This window comes from Pelobates fuscus, chromosome 4 (assembly GCF_036172605.1).
Source record: "Pelobates fuscus isolate aPelFus1 chromosome 4, aPelFus1.pri, whole genome shotgun sequence".
NCBI classification, from domain to species: domain Eukaryota; kingdom Metazoa; phylum Chordata; class Amphibia; order Anura; family Pelobatidae; genus Pelobates; species Pelobates fuscus.
This window is the reverse complement of record NC_086320.1, coordinates 54590944-54611347: the sequence shown is the minus strand read 5'-3', so window position 1 is coordinate 54611347 and position 20404 is coordinate 54590944. Positions and strand designations below refer to the sequence as shown.

At 41.9% G+C, this 20404-nt stretch overlaps 1 protein-coding gene across 7 annotated transcripts in view; it reads right to left on the bottom strand.

Moving 5' to 3' along the window:
- The window catches only part of UBR5 (ubiquitin protein ligase E3 component n-recognin 5), a 79153-nt gene extending 61625 nt beyond the window's left edge, over positions 1-17528 (bottom strand). For all 7 annotated transcript variants that reach the window (XM_063451184.1, XM_063451189.1, XM_063451190.1 and 4 more), the window contains exons 1-3: positions 17072-17528; positions 5679-5723; positions 39-120 (exon numbers count right to left, since the gene is read on the bottom strand). In XM_063451184.1, the coding sequence (XP_063307254.1) occupies positions 39-120; positions 5679-5723; positions 17072-17133 (189 nt within the window). In that variant the 5' untranslated portion in view covers positions 17134-17528. The remainder of the gene's footprint in view (positions 1-38; positions 121-5678; positions 5724-17071) is intronic.
- Positions 17529-20404: the final 2876 nt, after the last annotated feature.

Below are 20404 nucleotides of genomic sequence, written 5' to 3'. Positions count from 1 at the left end.
TTCAGTACATTAACACTGCTGGTAGTGTTGCATTTTACCTCCAAAAGGAAAGCAGCATGATTGGGTCCTACTACACACTGTTTTATAGTGGTTTGTTCAAGTACGTTCAAAGGTGGATGGCTAGAAGGAAGAGGAAAAAAAAAAAATAAAAAAATTGGTCAGGAAGGCAAACAAGCACTCTTAAGATACATAATAACCTTAGATTTTGAACGATACTCTTTCCAGGTATCTGAATGTTTGCTTGTGACTACTACACATGGGGATGTTGGAAAGAACCGTGATACGCTACCACAGGGATTGCATTGATTCCAGCATTTTCAGGCCCCTCAACCGCAACAAATAAGTTCCAATACCAGTACCAATTCAATGAGTGACAGTGTCAAAATATTATTCATCACTACAAGGGTAAATTATCCCCCCCACCCCTAATTTGAGTCTGATAATAGCAACCCTCTTTGCACTTCAACTGGGACAGCTTTAACCACAGCAAACTTAAAATATATACCTAAAATCCAGTACAGGGACTGATCCCTTACTGCAGAGAGTTAAAGCATGTCCATCTGTTGAAACAGAGACTTCCCATAGAGTGGCACTAGATAAACTTATATTTTGTGTCAAAACAGAATTAAAACAGATTTAGCCATTGTATCTATACAAGTACAGAGCCCACAGTGCAGGGGTAAGTAACCTTTTAGTAGCGTTGTGCCCAAGTAAACTCCCTTAAGGAGCGTCACTGGAGATGGGACGCCTCGTAAGTGTTCCCTTAATTATACCTTGTATCGTCTAATGCAGGGATAGACAACCTTTGGCACTCCAGATGTTGTGGACTACATCTCCCATTATGCTTCTTCTCATAATGCTGGCAAAGCATCATGGGAGGTGTAGTCTGGAGTGCCAAAGGTTGCCTATGCCTGGTCTAATGGTAACAGCCAGAGGATGCGTTCGTCAGTTTGTTCGTATGGAACTCCCGAAAGTGACCGGCCAATATGATCAATTCTCTGAACGGTTTTGGGCTACCACCTCTTAGCCAGTCGGGCAAAATGTTGCACGAACACAACTCATTTTACTGCACCGATCGGGGGGGGGGGGGGGGGGGGGAGTTCCGATGCTGTTGTCATGTATTTTTGTGAGATGTAAAAATTGTATGCAAGTTTTCATATTGGAGAGATAATTGGATTAGCTTAATTGGAGCTCAATTATCTCTCAAACACAATGGCTTGTGGGAAGGAGACCCCTGTGATTTTGTACTGGAAACACCATGCCAGTGGCACTGCATAAAAAGCAGAGTGTAGTCTAATAAAAATTCAGATTGCTGCTTTTACCCAATACGACTGGTTGAGTCCATTATATTGGGGAAGCTTTACACAAGCTCTTTCACTACATTCCGCACACCTGGAATTAGGACTTGAAGGATTGAATAAATAACCCCAATAGAATCACAGACTCATGACAGGGAGCCAATCCAATTGTTTTTAAAGTAACGTGTATTTATGTTGAGTAATTTGGCTTAGTGCAAGGGCATAGTTCGGAATCACAGGGCCCCATTGCAAGAATTATAAAAAGCCCCACTAAAACGGCACATTGTTACTGGACACAGCAAGTGCTTACCAATGATGATCGATTTAGGCATAGGCCAACGGTCCCTCCTATACATATTCCATAATCCCCCTCTTGAGTCCTGAGACGAGGCTCACTTATTCAACATTCCAGTTGGCAAATGCATTGTTCAGGTTTACTTGGTTTATATACTTTAGTTTAATCTTGGCCCCATGTAAACCCAATAGCCTGGGGAAACCAAGTCACCGGTCCTTTTACTTTAACCACCCAAAGGGAATTTGTCTCGTGTTTGAATACACACATGTGTACCATGTCTGTTTTCTCTTAGAATCTTTCACATTTTTACAAATTGTGTAGTTTCCCTGAATGCAATGTTATATACGGTTACTATGTTTGTTACTGCTGTTGTGGCATTGCAAGCTTATCATTTGTGTGTGGTGGCAGTGTGGGACTTGCTTGAGTCTAATTATGTTGCTCTCTGAGTGTGATATGTGATATGTATGTTTGGTTGGCGGAATGTGTTTGTATATATGGGTTGGCTACGTGTGAGTGTGGCGTGATGGGCCCTGCTTGAGGGTCACTTCCCCAAGCATGACAATCCCCTGTGCTTATGCTGACTTCATTGCCAGCAGACTGGCGTCAGTACATCCCATATTCCTTTTAGCAAGCGCCTGCTGGGGGAGTAACAGTGACCAGGAGCAAGAGAACCATCTCCTATCAATCAATCCTTGCATTAGACCCAGTGTTTCACTGGCACATATCTAATTTAAAAAAGAGTTAACTGACTGGTAGATGAGGGATCAAATTTTTTGGAGCACTATAGTGTCAGGAACACAAACATTTATTTCTAACACCCACCGTTTAGGTGGTCAGTCCCCCTTGCCTTAGGTTAGAAAGGGGGGATTTACTCACTTACCAGCGCTGTGCAGAGGTCCTTGCATCTGGATCCGCCTCTGATCCACCTCCTTTGCTGACGTGATGTTCTCAGCAATCAAGCATTGGATTGACAGAGTTAGGCAATTCTGATAATCTCAGCCAGTATGGAGGGGGAGGGCTATAGCCAAATGCTGCCTTGGCCAATTGGTCTCTCCTCAGAGCTCCGTGAGGGTCCAATGTGGATACGGTCCCCTTCTTGCTCTGCTCAAATGCGCATTTAGTGATGTCGGAGTGACATCAAATTCCTGCTTGTGGTATCACTGCAGGGTGCGTGAGGGAGCAGAGCTTGGAGATCAGCACCCTCAACGCCCATCTACATTGCGCAAAGGCGAAAACCAGAGGGCATGGTCGCACTTATGATCTTAGAGACCCATGTAGTTCCAACATTTAATGCAGGTTATGTGTGTGCGATGTCTGTGGTGTTATGAGAGTGTGCCATGCCAAAGCATGAGTTGGCATTTGACATATGTAATGAGTTGTTTTTTGTACATGTTTGGATAACCTTTATTCTAGGCTTTGATCTTACACCATGCCTAATTCATAAAACTACTAAGATAACCATCACCAGAGCTGGACATAAGGCATTGTAAAAAGCTATTGATGAGTATGTTCTGACTTTTGGTTCTTCAAAAGGACAACATAATTTAAGAAAATATGGACTGGGCAATAAACGGCCAGGCCAAACCCCTCTGATCCACCCAGGGGTCTGCCCACTGAGAAACAACTAGTTTTACGGTATATATTGAGGATGTTGGACTATCCAGTGAGAGATTTTCTTTTATTCCCCAAACAACTACTTGGAGACCTGTAACATCCGAATCTCCCACAAGAATTATATATAAGGGGTAAATATGTAAAGATTTCTTGTGTTTTCTCCTATTTTATGGACTGTTTTGCAATTTGTTATCTGTTTCTGTAGGTCATTTATTTCTCTATTTTTGTACACAGCACTGAATTTTTGTCAGATTAAATGTTTACTTATTCAGCTTGTGTCTTTGTTCTCTATGATCTCACTCTTCTGAGGAAAGTTCAGGTAAACGCGTTACCAAAAGGCTTAATCATATACGTCTGATGTAAAGTAAGGTTGTTCTACTATAATTCTACTGTGTGGCGGTAACCTAAGACGCCAGGTATAAAGTCTTGGTGGTGGCAGTAAAATGTGTACCAGGGTGTTCGTGTAGAAGGGATTGCAGGGGTTAATTGAGTGATTGCTGGGACTGGCAACAGGTAACCAGGGGTCTTGTGTCATTAACCTTCACTTCCACTCTCCCCCCACTGTCTCAGCTGAGCCAATAGCCCACGTTCATGATAGAGTGTATATATGAACTGTGTGTAGTGTATAACGTGGTTTGTTAGGGATCGACTGATATTGATTTTTTTAGAGCCGATACTGATATTCAGTGAACTTTCAGGCCAAAATATACATGCCACATGTAGTGGATGCAGTGTGTTTAGACAGGGGAGCGGTGTGTGTTTGTGTAGGGTGTGTAGTGAATGCAGTGTGTGTTTGTGTAGTGTGTATAGTGAATGCAGTGCGCGTAAAGTGAATGCAGTGCGTGGGTGTATAATGAATGCAGTGTTTGTGTAGTGTGTATATATAGAGTGAATGCAGTGTATTTGTGTATGTAACGCAGAGTGTGTGTTTCTGTAGATATGTAATTTGTGTAAAATGGGTGGAGCCTTTATTTTAATATATATTAGAAAAAAAAAAAAAAAAAAAAAAAAAATATTTTTTTTGTCCCCCATCCCTGATTGTTACTTGGCATGGGAGGGGGAATATAGCCTTCCCTGGTGATCTGGATAGTGCAGAGGGGACCCAGCAAGCGCTTACTTACCTTCCCAGCAGCTCCCCTGTGTAAATCTTGCAGCCTGTGTGCTGCGGAGCGTTGCCATGGTAATGCTCTGGCGGCCGTGGGACTCGCGAGATTTACACAGGGGAGCTGAAGGGAGCGTAAGTAAGCGCTTGCTTGGCCCTCCAGGCTTGTCATGGGCCCGGTGGTCCTGGTATGCATTATCGGCATCTTTATTGGCAGAACCGATATTGCCGAAAATACCGACGAGACCGATGGTCGATCGATTGTTTTTGTATTGTGTGCCAAGTTGTTGGCATTTAGGGTTTTGCGTGAGAATGTCGGCTGTTGAGCATGTGTGTGGCCGGAACCATTTGAGGTGCTGAGTATGCGTGGTTGTTTGTGGTATTGTGTTATGCGAGTGCGTTGTTTGTGGTATTTGAGTGTTTGTCTAAAGTCCCGTGTGTGGACTGTTATTGATATCTATGTTTGTGTGTGAGCTGCCTGAAGTGGGAAGTAGGTTTTTCTGTGTGTCATCTCTAAAAAGTGTGTGTGTGTGTGTGTGTGTGTGTGTATGAATTTACTGCAGAATGTGTGCAGTGGAAAAAGTCTCATGTATTAGTAGCACTAGGTGTGCTGTTTGATGTTAGTATATGTGTATGAGGGTTGCGTGTTGTGTTATGTGGGTGTGGGCTTCCTAGTGAATTGTGTGAATGGTGTTGTCTATGTGGGCTGTTTAAGGGATTGCATATGTATGTGGGCTGGTTCATGTAGCTCATTTGGGGGCAGTAGTCTAGTGTGCCTGGTCATAGGTTGCTGACCTCTGAAAGACAATCACTAGTAGGTGTGGAAAAAGCAAAGTCTAAGCACCACCATTTCTCATGTAACAGCTTTGTTTTCATTTAGGTGAAGTGATTTTGGTTATTAACACTACATATCCATCCAAGTGATGCATGAGACCTACACACAGTACGTTAAATGGAGGTTTGACACCAAAGCAAATTTCATACTTCTACATCAATACTCATGGGGCAAGCTTTCAGTAGCAGCATGGTTTGCAAATTATTGCAATTATAAGTCACGCGTTTCCATAACAGATCATATTACTCCAATACTCCTAACACCTTGTCCTTCCTACAAGAACGTCCATTTTACTAGCTACTCCAGGGATTTAGGGACCACTGACATACCAGGGATAATATACAAGTACTACCAGACTCATCTCATTATTGTATACCGAAAAGTCTTTAGGTCATACTTTCATCAAGGTTTATTTTCTAGAATCTAGAAAAGGCCATATTGCAAAACTCGACATATGAAAAGGTAGTTTTAATACACAATACTAAGGAAAGCAATTTGCAGATAAATCAAATCTATGATCAGATTTTCACCTACCTGCTTAAGTTGTATTTATTCAGCTTTTCAGAAACTTCCCTTAGCCTAAAAAGAATAAAAACATTAAGGTTTTAGAAACTGATTTGTAATTTGTAGACAGTTTGAACAGAAGCAAATATAAAAAAAAGCTTTTGTTAAAGAGAAAAAAAAAAAAAAAAAGACTAAGGATGATGACAGACCACTGTCTGCTGAATATACCGTATGCCAAAACTAAAACAAATAGGATTTTCAATAGACAGGAGGGCAGAGTAGGAACAAGTCAACGTTAGAAATATATTTATAATGGTGATCCTTTAAATTATTTATTTTCATATTTATCAGCTTCTACTTTCTTATGTTTTCCATAACAACTCCTCCAGGAGGGACACGGATCTAATCATTGATCTATCTATACGCTACACTGGTTTCCCTCTTCAGCAGAATGATGGCCAGTTTATGTCATTAGCGGGCTGGTCTGAAACGGAGATTGGTGTGTAATAGGCAGGAGGAGGGAACCTGAAGAAACTCCACATCTGCACAACATTGCAACCAGACCAAGTTTATAAACTTTTACTACATACTTTAAGTTTTACATACAATGCGTGTGTTTAAAAGGGTTTTGCTTGCAAATTTATAATGTAATTGTCAAGTGATGCGTGTCCCTTAAAAGATTTTGAAGACATTATCTAGAAGAGATTAGTTAAGGGGAACCTTGTTGCAGGAAGGAAGTTAAACATTTAGAAGCATTACAACTCAACACCCAAAATAATATATATATATATATAAATAATAATTCCAATCTGGCTATAGTCACAGCTTGTCTATTCAGTCTAAGTTTTGCACTTTGTTTTCTGTTCACAATTCAGCGTTTACAGAAAGCATGTGTGTTTTGGGCCTCCTCTTACAAATTGGTCAATTTCTGTAGGATATCACCAATGCATTTGTTCAGTATCACAAGACACTGCCCACATTTCCAGGCTCCTTTGTTCAAAAATACATAAAAAAAAAAAAAAAAAAATAACTTTACTTACTGCCCGCTCTCCTCAACATCACTATCCTCCAAAACAGTGGGATTATTTTGAAACGATCTATTCTAACTAATTCTCTTAATAGGCATCTTTCTTGACATCCTGCAATCTGGCCTCCATCATCAACATGATGCTCTAATGATATGCAATACAGCTAGATCTTTCAAAGCACAAGCTGAAACTAGGCTATAACCTTTATCAACACCTTTTCCCAATATGAATTTAATTTCCTTGATTTGTCCTCTCGACAAGATAAACAGTTTGGTACAGGCTTGTGCAAAAGGAGTTTTCAAACACAAAATCAGGGCTTGACAAGTTTTACTAGAATTTAAAATTAAATTCCCATTAGCTGCCGACGTCAGGCAGCAGTGGTGAAACTTTATGCCTTTTGTAAAATTAGGTTTTTACCACAAGACAAAAGTAACCCCTTTGTCTTATGGGATCTTTTGACTGAATTCCAACAAAGCCTTTATGAATATTTCATAAATACATATTTTGGGGGTAACAGCAGCTTTAAGATCAAGTCACAAATGAACTCAGACTTTAAACTGCACACGGGTCACTAGTGTCTTGATCCTCGGGCCCTAGGAGAGCAGTTTGATCTGAAGAAAGATAGGGGGGGGAATCTGTTTAGTGTTTGTGTGAGTTATACGATATGCCTGGTGTACCCAAAACACTCCAAGCATGTGCTGTGAGTGCACAGATATAGCCCCTTAACCCCTTAAGGACACATGACATGTGTGACATGTCATGATTCCCATTCATTCCAGAAGTTTGGTCCTTAAGGGGTTAAGAGATGCTTGGGGAGTATGCTTTACATTTACCTCCACTGCACTACTCACTCTAAACACGCCAAATGCTTTTATTGGTTTCAAGATAGCACTGACCACCGTTTTTATCCTTCAGTACACCAGATCATAAAAGTAATCACTTGCCAAAGAGAAGTGAATTCTATGGATTACATCTGGGTGCACTGAGTAAATACTGCAAGGTGTAAAATAAGGTCAATGATGATGTGTAAAAGCATCAGCAACAAATTTCCACAAAGAAAAAGTGGAATGGACACACAAAAAAAAAAAATAATAATAAAAAAAATACTGCTATACAAATCTCCTTGAGAACTTAAAATACTGCACAAGGGTTTACAAAAATAACACTTGTAGACTAAAACTAAAGGAAACTGCTCAAGGCTTCATAGGAGTGTGAGACTGACAGTAATTATGAGGCCAAAATCAGATTTTGTTTAACCCCTTAAGGACACATGACATGTCAAGATTCCCTTTTATTCCAGAAGTTTGGTCCTTGAGGGGTTAAATCAGCTGTCCCATGTGAATGTTTATGCACACAGGATTTCCTTTTACAGGAATCACATGGTCAGAAATAAAACACCAGCAGGCTGCAGCACAGTTAAATCAGTGAACGAGGCAAAGCAGTTATTCAACAAACCTATGCTGTTATTGACACAACTATATTGTAAGTGGCATGTTAATGTAGATTAAAGCATAAAGAGAATGTTTAAATATTAATAAAAAAAAGTGAAAAGGTCTCAAAATGATTGAGCTATAATAGAAATACAAAATCTTGCAATGGATCTCATGATTATAAAATTAACTAAACTCATTTGTGAAAATAGCAAGGAAACATACATTCACTATTCTACATTAAATGAGCATTGGCACCGATCTTTGTATTTTGTAGAAAGCACAGGGCTTGAGATAAAGTGCTCCATGTGTAAATCTGAAGACTCGACTCTTACCAGCACAGTTCAAGTCTGATGCCAACCTGAACTAGTGTCCTAATAACATTTTTGTTGGTGAAAAGGTACATACATACAGAACAGCAGCTTTAACAAAGCCCATTTTAAGCTTTACAAAAAAAAATAATTGCCTGTACCACATGAATGTCTGGCAGTTTTGGATACATGATTAGTATAGGGTTTGAGAAATCCCACACGCCAGGTCATCATGAAGACTAGGAATTTTGCCCTGGCGGCTCAGCCCATTCCTGTTGAGGCGGATGAGTAGCAGGCTGTAAAGCATGGAACCAGCTGGGAGGGAGCTGCAATCTTCTTTTTCTGTTCCCTTGCGCACCCTGCTGTGATGCCGGGAGACGAATATGACATCACCTCCGCACCGGCATCACTAAACAGCGTAAGAAGAGGATCCTCACTGGACCCCTGGGAAAGCAGATCAATTTACAGCTTTCACAAAAAGGTAAGTAGGCTGGGAGGAATAGAATTGAATTAAAGCAAAAAAAACCTGTGTGTGGGTCAGTGACTGCCCACCGCTCTCCCTCCATCCCTGATTGCATGGGAATGGTATTTTTACTCGCCTTATTCACTACAGCAAGCCAGTATTGCCACGGCTGTCACTGCCTCCATGGCTGAGATAATCAAGCTGGGTGCTCAGCCAATCCAATGCTTTTCCATAGTTATCTCATTCAATAGTTACTTTCTCCAGCCGTGCTGCAGTGTATGCACATGGAAGATCGTAGCACGCGTCCTCTCAGCACTCCTTCATAATAAGTCTGTCCATTTAATCATCAGTAGTAACTTTTATATCCAATCACGCAGCTGTACTTCTTTGTACAGACAGCTGTCACCATTCAATGGCAACCTACTATTGTAAGAACACATCCATTTGCATGTTGCACAGAAAACCAGTCTGTGCAATGGGCTTAAAGTGGCTCTGTCACCCCTTCCTCTTCGCATCCAAAATAAGTACATCAAAAGATAAAATCTTTGGGGGGCGGAGCCTGGCACTGAACCAGACCAGACGCCATTTCTCCCAGCTCCGTTAATTTCCAAATCAATCTAAGTCTAATCTTGGCAATTACCTACCATCCGACCCTGCAAACACCAGATACTGCCGGGGGACACCCCACAGAATCCCCTGATGCCCTTCCAATACTCCCCGAAACACCTTAAGGCGAAACGCAAGACCGGGGCCTACTGCAGGCCCACAGACCGCGGCCTCGAGTACCTCTGGAACGGGGACCTTGCTGGAGACGCAGAGGAGTGGTGGTCGCCACATACAGCACCTGCCTATACACCCATGGGGCGCAGGAACCAGAAGCCTACACCAGGTAATGCCCCAGAGCAGAGGGATATCGGAGCTATGCTCCAGCGGCACACTCCAGCCAAGATGGCGGCCGCCGAAAATCAAACTCCTCCAGGGGCTCCCCACACAGCTGCACCTCTCACACCTCAGACTCAGAGCCCACCGGAGGACATGCAGCAACAGCCCACAGCTTCAGCGGGTACTACTGAGCCTGCAACCAAACAGGACCTCCAAATCCTATACACAATGCTGCAGGATATTCAAAGCCTTCTCACTACTGACCTGCCCATTCTAAAAACGTCTATACAACAACTGACAGGCAGAATAGAGACAACTGAAATGGGTATTAAAGAGCTCCGCCAAGACACCTCTACCATGCAAGCATCTATACTCCACCTACAAGCAGCCCAACAGGCGCTCTCACTACAAGTAGCGGCGCAGGAAGACAGATACCGCCGCAACCACATAAAGATAAGGGGCATACCGACCACCGTCTCCCAGGAGGAACTACCACATTATGTGAGAAGGCTGCTGGCCTCGGTGCTGCCACCCGCCACCGTGAAAAAAATCACCATTGCTGGACTATACCGCCTACCGACGCCCACCACAACCACTTCTACAATGCCCAGCGACGTCATACTCCGCTGTGCACTGCCACAAGATAAGGGGCAAATAATGGCAGCGGTAAGGAATAAGACCCCACTTGCATTTGAAGACGCACAACTATCCTTCTACCAGGACTTATCCAAAGCCACACTTCAATGGCGAAAATCCATGAACCCGGTCACCACCCGGCTGCGGGCAGCAGAAGTATCCTACAGGTGGGGAACGCCACGAACCCTCCTCGTCTCACACAAAGGGACAGTACAAAAACTGAGCACTGGGACTGATATTCCTGCATTCCTCGCAACACTGGACATACCGAATGAGACGACAGCACCAGCAGGATTAAACCGCGCCCACGGATGGGACCCATCCAGTGTGGTACCATTTGTACCAAGGACTGCAGCCGACCATCCACCATCCACCTGACTGGCAGGGAAGCCACCAGCTCCAACCCAAACCTATTGGAGAGACTCACCGATTCAGCAGCCTTAGGCTGCAAAGTTGTTCAGTTGTAACATTTTGATTATGGTTTACAGTTGTTGCCTTATTTTTTCGTTTATTAACGTAGACTCACTCATACGAAGACACAAACACTGACCTGGGTCTCCTGGGAATAGAGAGACCAGGCTCACTATATCATGACCAGGCACCCTCGAAGCAGTATCACATAAGGCCCTAGTCCGGTTCCATAAAGCCACGCATAACTCGCTACTTCACCGCAAACACCCCCCCCCCCCCCCCGCTACCCCCTTGGTTAGGGGCAATACCTCCACCGCACGGCTAAGCCATGCACGAAGGTAGCCAAAGGTAGTCACCCCTACCACAATATCGGCACCCAAGTGCAGGAAACCACACGATTCAATCCTAGACCCGCGCATGTTTCCAATCATGCTCACAATTGAGCGGACACGACCGACTTGTAAACCCCTACATTGCATTAGGAACATGCACCTCATGCATTACCCTCCCGGGGCTTGAACAGACAACACCAATATACCATGTACCATACTCGCTAATAGCCCATTAGGGGCCCACCCATGATAAACATAAACAAAAAATGTGCATATTCACGATCACTGTATATGTGTAACACGTATAATATCATAATGTTTACTTTGCTAAAAATGTCAATTATACATCTCTGTAATGCAATGCACAACAAAAATAAAGAATTAAAAGAAAAAAAAGATAAAATCTTTATGAAACACTCATACGGACTATGCCAGAATTTAACTGATATTACATATCAGTCAAAAGATACCCTAAGAAAGTACAGACTGCTTTGTCTAAGTATATTCCCTACACTTGACAAAAGGCAGAGCTAACTTGGTCAAGTTGTCATATTCCTTAGGAGTCACTAGTGACAGTTGTAGGGAAAATGGCTTTGTCTACAGAGAATCCCGCAGTCTCCTCCACTGACCTCAGTGCTGTACTCTCATGCACGCTCAGAAGTCCAATACTGATGTGGATTCCTCGCAGTAGAAGCAACAGGAGCTGAAGAAAGACCATGGCAGCAGCTGCAAGGGATAGGTTCAGGCAAGTAAAACTCACCTTTCCCTGCAACCTGCATCCACCAGATACCCAGCATAGCATTCAGTCAGGGGTGTAAAATAGGCAAAGATATGTATGGCACACTTTAAATAACGATTAACATGAGTCGGACAAGGTTCTCAAAAACTGGTCATGCTAAGCACCATAAGGGATATTATATCAAAAAAACTTTGTTTATAGATCAAGCACATGCAGTCTCACTGCTCAATGCTCTGTCATTTAGAAATCAAATCACTTTTGTCCACGGAAGCCTAGCCACATCTTAAAGGACCACTCTAGGCACCCAGACCACTTCAGCTTAATGAAGTGGTCTGGGTGCCAGGTCCAGCTAGGGTTAACTAATTGTTTTATAAACATAGCAGTTTCAGAAGTTTGCCTTCTGAAGTTATTAATCATCAGTCCATTAATGACCAACACTGGATGGGTTAGCAGAGAAACTGCTATGTTTATCAATTAGTTAAGCCTTCCCCTATTTCCTCTAGCGGCTGTCTCACTGACAGCCGCTAGAGGCGCTTGCGTGATTCTCACTGTGAAAATCACAGTGAGAGCACGCAAGCGTCCATAGGAAAGCATTATGAATGCTTTCCTATGTGACCGGCTGAATGCGCGCGCAGCTCTTGCCGCGCGTGCGCATTCAGCCGACGGGGAGGAACGGAGGCGAAGAGGAGGAGGAGAGCTCCCCGCCCAGCGCTGGAAAAAGGTAAGTTTTACCCCTTTTCCCCTTTCCAGAGCCGGGCGGGAGGGGGTCCCTGAGGGTGGGGGCACCCTCACGGCACTCTAGTGCCAGGAAAACGAGTATGCGGTCCTTTAACCAGTGGTCCTTTAACTTGCACCGCACTGTAAGTTGAACTTTAAATCACACAGGAGGCACCTGCAAGATCTAGAATGCTATCAACAGAGCAGGAAATGAGAGATTCTGAATTAAACATACTATGCAATAAGGAAGTTTTAACACTAGAACCCTCTTTATAGTCCATGTTTAGGTCTGCATAAACAGTGATTTCACTCCTAAATGGCAGAGAATTGAGCAGTGAGATGGCAGAAGCATGATCTGTACACAAAATCTGCTTCATTATGATAAAGTTGTTTTGGTGCCTATAGTGTCCCTTTAATATTACTGGAGCGGTTACGGTGCAAAGACACTGTCCCTATAGCCTTATTCAAAATGATTATTTGAAAAGATTTTTTATTTTGAAAAGCCACTTGCTAAACAGGTTGAGTGGAATATAACCTTAACTAACCTCACCCAGAGTTTAGCTAGACCAGATGAGAATTTTTGTCCACAACAACTTATAGCAAATCATAATTTTAGTGGACAAAAAAAAAAAAAATTTATAGATAATAAACCGCCCTCAAATTGGAGCTTTATAAAAATCTCTAAATAAGAACCTTCTTTTCTTTATAACTGAACCAAACTCAACACTAACGTGGAAATAAGTGCTGGGCAAGAAAATGGGTCTCTGTGGCCATCAAAACTTATGTTTAGGGCTTAGAAAATATTTTTTGCTATGATTATGTACAAAAAATAAAAAATTCATTTTTTGGGCATATAATTTCTCTTTAATGCGTGCTTCAGATAAACAATGGAAACTAAAAGAATGTCAAGAAAACAAACCTTACAAGCATTAATTACACAGCAATGCCGGGAAGAACAGGACAGCACAGTAAGCTTTGTTAAAAACATGATAACATTACCACGGTCTTCATTTAGAGAGGTTCATGCAAGTTAATCAACTATTAAGATTCATAACAATATTTAGAATACTGTACACACAAAACCTATCATGACCTTGTTTAATCAGGTCAAGCACTCACATGACAGTTTCCCCCAAGTGCCTTAGGCATGTGAAAATACCAACAGCATCAACTAGTCTGACAGCCAAATGAGTAACCTTCTGGTACCCTAGTATGCACATCACCTTCTTCAACACAACTCAAGCATGATCGTGACAACAAAGTTAGGGAAAACAGAAAAAACGCCAATATTTGTAATTATTTATTTTCTCTCTCTCTCTCAAGAGTTTTGATGGAATGGATAGCACTCTAGAATTTGTAGGTAAATAAAACTTTATAGATGCGTCAACATTTCAGATTAAAAAAATCGAATCTTTCATTAGGATATACATATACCCACAAAACAAACAAATAAAATAATAAATAAAACTACAGCTTACACCAAGAATGAACACTAGGATTTTGAAGAAAATCTACAAGCCTAGCTAACAAAGGCAGCATTTTAGGTTTGCCTTCTGAAGTTATTAATCATCAGTCCATTAATGACCAACACTGGATGGGTTAGCAACAGTTCCCCTTGTGGGAGGCAATAGGTTACACACAAACACCAAGCGTACTTGCCATATTTAATACATTAAATGCACACGCTTTCCAATTAGTTTCTGTTAAGCTGTAATGTCTAACACTGCAGGATTAAGGGGACTGGGAGAGCACACCCAGACCACTTCAGTCACTACAATCAATGGATAAACCTCATACTTATGAATCAGTCTACATAATTTGGTGCTTTTGTGCTCGCTTATATCCTATAAACATTTAAAAAGACAAAATGTCAGGATGTTTTCTGCACTCATCCTTTTGTGATTTGTGGTACAATTTACCAAGTCCATGAAAAGTACATTTTCCATTCTGAAAGTTTTGTCTCCACACTTTTTTTAGATATGTTTATCAATGCTTTTTAGCTGGTAGGAATGAATCAAAGTCCTGTTGATCTATTCATGAATTATCCAATCGTCCAGGATTTACTCGTGAAGTTTGAATCAATGACTAAGACTCCACAGGTAAATCCAGGACAGACTGATTTGTGCAGGCATAGATTAAAAGGAATTTTAAGAATGATAACCACTACTATCCATTGCAACAGTTAAGGTGTTTTGGCACTGCCACAAAGCATTTTTTTTTAGAATGATTTAACAACTTACTTGGGTGCCATCATGCACTCACATACCTTGCTTCTGGAATTCTTCTGCAGGAGAGTTTGCTTAAATAAGCAAAACAGGGCCATGGAAGGCTGTACTCCTTGGCAGAGAACGACTGGGCTAAGACTCAACATGAGTCGTTATACACGTTTTGAGCTAAAGTTGCAACTGTATATTTGTTTTTTCTTTCCTGATTTCTCTTCTTGCTAGCTCTCTCTTACACACTTCAGACCACCGCTTTATTAGAGTGCTAGAACCGCAGAGTCGGGAATCTCGGGGCACATTGACACACTAACCCTCCCCCACCCCCCTCGGTTAGGGGTACACATACAAAGGAGGACACACATCTCCCCACAGATGTCCTGGCAGAGCCCCATACGACACCCAGGCACACACTCCAACATCTCAGCCACTGGGCAACTGACACCCCATACACCGGGGACTCCTATAAAACACCACAGGCATACACAAGAGATGCCACTGCAACCCTCCATGCAGGACCTCAGATGACTATTCCTCACATCACAAGAGCACACCCAAGAGCCTAGCCCCTCGAGACACTACACACACACAAAACTCCTCTCAGAAACGCACACATGGTAGATATTTTTTGTTACTATGCATGCAAAAGACTATGTGATAAAGCCCGTTTTAAATTGTTTGAGATCACTCATGTTAAAAAAAAAAAAAAAAAGTGCAGCACATTATGACTATGCTAAGTGAAACGCTGTCAACCTCTCCTTAAAGCCATGTAAAATTGCTGAAACGTATACTTAACTCTGCACTCAAAAATAAAGAATTGAAAGAAAAAAAAAAAAGACTGTGCAATAAAGTATCCAAGAATATCTAGCTTCCTTTTCAGGGAGTCACATGCAGAGAGGCGTGACAATAGCTGTGTAAACAAACTGATTTAACTTCTAAATGGTTACACCAACACAGCTTCAATAATCTAAAGTTGTATTTGTGCCTATTGCATCCCTTTGTGTCTATAGAACATGAATTCTCCAGTTGGTACAAAAAAAAAAAAAATCGGATAAGACAAAAACAACCAAGGATTATACAATAAACACCAAGTGGTCGTGAACCCTGTAATAATACAAAAAAATTCACGCAGTGCGTATATAGGCACGTTAGAGAGTTGATTTACCCCCAAAACAGTTTAGGAAGCCTTAACATTCGGGGAAACTGTATTTCAGACTTATGTCCAGTTGACTTGCAATAGTTCAAGATTGCCAAAAGACAAATCCCCGCCGCCCCGGTTACTGTAGATCAAGGCTTATGAAATACCATGATGTTCTAGAGCAGCGTTTCCCAAACCATGGCCCGCCAACAGTCCAAGTTTTGTCAGTATCTCCATTGGAATAAAACAGAGAAATACAACCCCCTGGATTGTTGGTGGGCCATGAGGACTGGCTTGGGAACCAGTGATCTAGAGAACTCCAACTGCCATGATGCTTTGCCAGCCTTTAAAAAGGCAAAGCATTATGGAAGTTATTAAAGGACCACTATAGTGCCAGGAAAACAACACTATAGTATTAATAGGTCCCCCCCACCCACATGTCCTCCTCCCGCCGGGCTGAAGGAAGAGGTTAAATCACTTACTCTCCTCCTCCTTCCGATGTCATCGACTGCATGCGCGGCAAGAGCCACGCGCGCAGTCAGTCCATAGGAAAGCATTTCTCAATGCTTTCCTATGGACGCTGGCGTCTTCTCGCTGTGAAAATCACAGTGAGAAGCGCGGAAGCGCCTCTAGCGGCTGTCAATGAGACCGCCACTAGAGGCTGGATTAACCCATTTATAAACATAGCAGTTTCAAAGGGTTAATCCTAGAGGGACCAGGCACCCAGACCACTTCATCAAGCTGAAGTGGTCTGGGTGACATTAGTGGTCCTTTAAGTTACAGGTCTACAAAATCTGGGGTAATCTGCCATTTGCCATGCTCTCACTGTAGACCTCCAACTGCCATGATGCCTTGTCAGCCTTTAGAAAGGTAAATCATTATGGGAGCTATTATTATTGTTATTTATTATTATTTTTAAGTTGCAGTGCTACAACATCTGGGATAATCTGCCATTTGCCCAGCCCTCAGTGTAGCCCTCCAGTTGCCATGATGCTTTTACCAGCATGCTGTGGCATCATGGGAGTTGTAGTTCTCCAGCAGCCAGGGAGGATTGCACACCCCCTTGTACCCCAGTGTGAGGCCTAGGCTGGCCCTTCCAATCCCCGGGCTGTATTACCGATCATTGAGCTGGTCCTCGGTGCCAGGCAGCGGGTGCACCACGAAATGGATGGACGTCATGGCGGCCTCCTCACACCCCACACAGGCGGCACAGGCCGACCTCGATTATCCTGCCTTCAGAAAGCAACGACCGACCGCGGTGGGAATAAACAACAACAAAAAAAAAAAAAAAAAGTGAAAAAGAAAATAAAACAAAAAGGAAAAAAAAAAAATAGGGGAAAAAGAAAATGTCTGCTGATCCCAGTCCGAGGCGGAGCCACGCACGCTGCCCTCGGTAAAACAATAATTAAAACAAAAACACTGTCATCGCGACACGGCGATCGGCCAGCTACTTCCTCGGCCTCGCTGCGGCCTCTCGTGCTCTCCTCGGAGGACGTTCGGTTTATAACGGCGGCGGGAGGGAGAGGGGGGGGTGAGAGCAACGAATTCCTTTAGCGAGCCGCCGCCATCTTGCAGTCAGTCTCTCCTCTCCTCCTCCTCCACCACCACCTCCTCCTCTCTCTCTCTCTCTCTCCGTGGGCCCCAGAGCGAGAAATGTGAACTCGACGCCGATTGGCGGAGCGGGCTCGAAGCGCTGTGATTAAAAAAAAGAAGCTCTGTGATTGGTCGGGCAGGGGGAAGAGTCAAAGGCTGCGGGTGGTGAGAGGCGCATGCGCAGTGCCTGCTGTTTATATCTCGCTCCTCCCCCTCCCCGCCCCTCCCCTCAGGCCAGTGGATGGGGTGTCTGTGAGAGCAGGCAGGATGTGATGCTTTACATTGTAGGTGTTACATCCCTCAACTATTCCCCAATGCTGATTGATAGGCAGGTGATGCATTGGGGTGGAGACAGCTTAATAAAACTGTCCTGAGTAATTCTTTATTTACTGGGAAGAGTTTTGTTTGTTGTTTTTAAGTCTGTTGTTATGACAATATAAAAATATAAATTCCTCTCTGGAGATACAGTATATATATATATTCCAGAAAGGTAAATATGTATATACTGTATTATTAATTGTTTTTATTCATAGTTTATATATATATATTCTGTTATTTGCAGGGTGTCCCAAAAAGATGTATACACACACTTTGAATGATTATAAAGTCTGTGTTTAAACAAACCAGTTCCTTTTCAAATTGTAAAAGAATATCCAAAAACTAATAATTGTTTTTTTTTTGGTCTGTTTTCAAACTGATAACCGACTTGGTCCAGGCACCTCTGATAACGTAAAGCAGCTGTTAAAGTGTGTACGTATTTTTTGGACGTGTGTGTGTGTGTATATATATATATATATATATATATATATATATGTGCGTGTGAAAAAATACAGGAAAAGCAAAAACAGTTTGTCTCTAAAATATGGTGCGCATGGTTATTGAGGCGATAGACACATACTTCAAAATTGAAAAGCATTTATTTGCAACTATTTCTGGGTATTTCAATTTGTTTTGGTAGTTAGAGGTCACAAGTCACCATGAACACCCATTCAAAGTTTGACATGTTTAGTATCATGGTTTAATAGATTCATTTGCAACTTCTATGTTTGACGGTGAAGAATTTAGCATCTAATCCATTAAAGTTACCCCAATAAAAGCCTAAAACAAAAAGCCTAATCTGGGGGGGGCATTTTAACACCAATATGTGTCAAAGTTTGTATTATTATCTTTTCACATTTTTTAAGATGCACATCCAGTGCATTTCATAAACCTTGTATGTGCGTCTGTAGTAAAAAATAAATAAAAATGCATTCAGCTACACACCTAGAGTACAACAATACCCCCATGTATACCTGTGTGTGTGTGTATATATATATATATATATATATATATATATATATATGTGTGTGTGTGTGTGTGTGTGTGTGTATATATATATATATATATATATATATATATATATGTAGAGATTGTAGCCGTATTAGTCCAGTGATGTAGATGAAAAAAACGGATAAATATCACAACTTTGAATTCTATGTGTCACCTTGCTCAGAAATGCTTCAGACTTGAGAAAGGGAGGTTCTCCCGAAAGCTTGTCATTAAAACATTCTGTTAGTCCAATAAAAAAAGATATTACAAAATACAAATGTTATCTGTTTTTTTACATGTGTGTATATATATATATATTTTTTGTTTGTTTGTTTGTTTTTTATCATGGGTATGTTTTATTTAGGATCGACAGTCTCTATTTTAGGCCCAAATCCCCTCATACCGGTTTTCTATCCTAATGTTCCTCTTTTTTTAGGAACTTATATTGGTGGTGTTTCTGAGTATAATGCAACCAGAGAGGAAGAGCAACCGCCGCAAGGAGGTAATGGTAAGTGAAACTACCTTTTAAACACTCATGGTGGAGGACACACACATAATTAGGTAGGGGAACACATACATCCTGGTGTTCTTAGCGCTATAGTGTTCCTTTAAAGAGTACTTTTTATTTACTGAATGATGCCCACTTTTCTAATTTATCTATTTATCCCCTCATTTGCGGAGAGCCAGATTAAGATTGCCAAGGATCTTAGGCAGTGTGGCAGATTGTAACCCCTGCCTATTTCCCTGGGTTCTTAGTGGTGTGTGTGAGGGTTGGAAGCAAAGTGTTCAGTATGCAGCGTTTAGCTCATTTGCTCAGAGCGATCAGCTGAGGAGATGTAGCTGAGCACAATTTGTTTTGTTTTGGTTTTAGTTTTAGCTTACCTCAGGCATTCAAAAACATAATGCGTATAAGAAGAATGCAAAACAAAGAATAAAACCAACTTTGAAATAATTCTTTAAAAAATACAAAAATCACTGCCATAATAAGGCTCAAAATATGCCACTTCATGCCCCCCGTTCATTTTTAATATAGGGACGGTGCATGAGGCCAAGCAAATTCAGAGTTCTAGAGTCCCTTAGGTCTGCTTACTGTACTGGGTATGGTGCCAAGAATGCTGTGGCAATCCACGCATATAAGTAGTAAAACTGTTTGTTAATACCTGGGTTCTTCTGACCATCTCTTCTATGAGAGCCAGAAACTCTCTGCATTGAGTACAGGGCTCAGCTCATTGGATGAAGGCTCCCTACTGGAGATATAGTAAACCCACTCCTACCTCCCCCCCATTTCCTTTTCATTTGCTAGTCACATGCACCACAGGGCCTTCATCTGCCCACACTAGCTTGCACTGTGAAATTTGTACGCATGCGCACTTAAACAATTTTTTTGTGGGGGGGAGGGGGGTTGCAATCATGTCTTTTTTAATTTTATTAATTCGACTGGACATTGTGGATATTTCTTTCTTATTTTGAGGAGCTGAAAAAAGAAGATGTTAGAAAAAAAAAGACATCTAATGGTAAGTATAATTTATATTTTATTTTTCAGTTATTT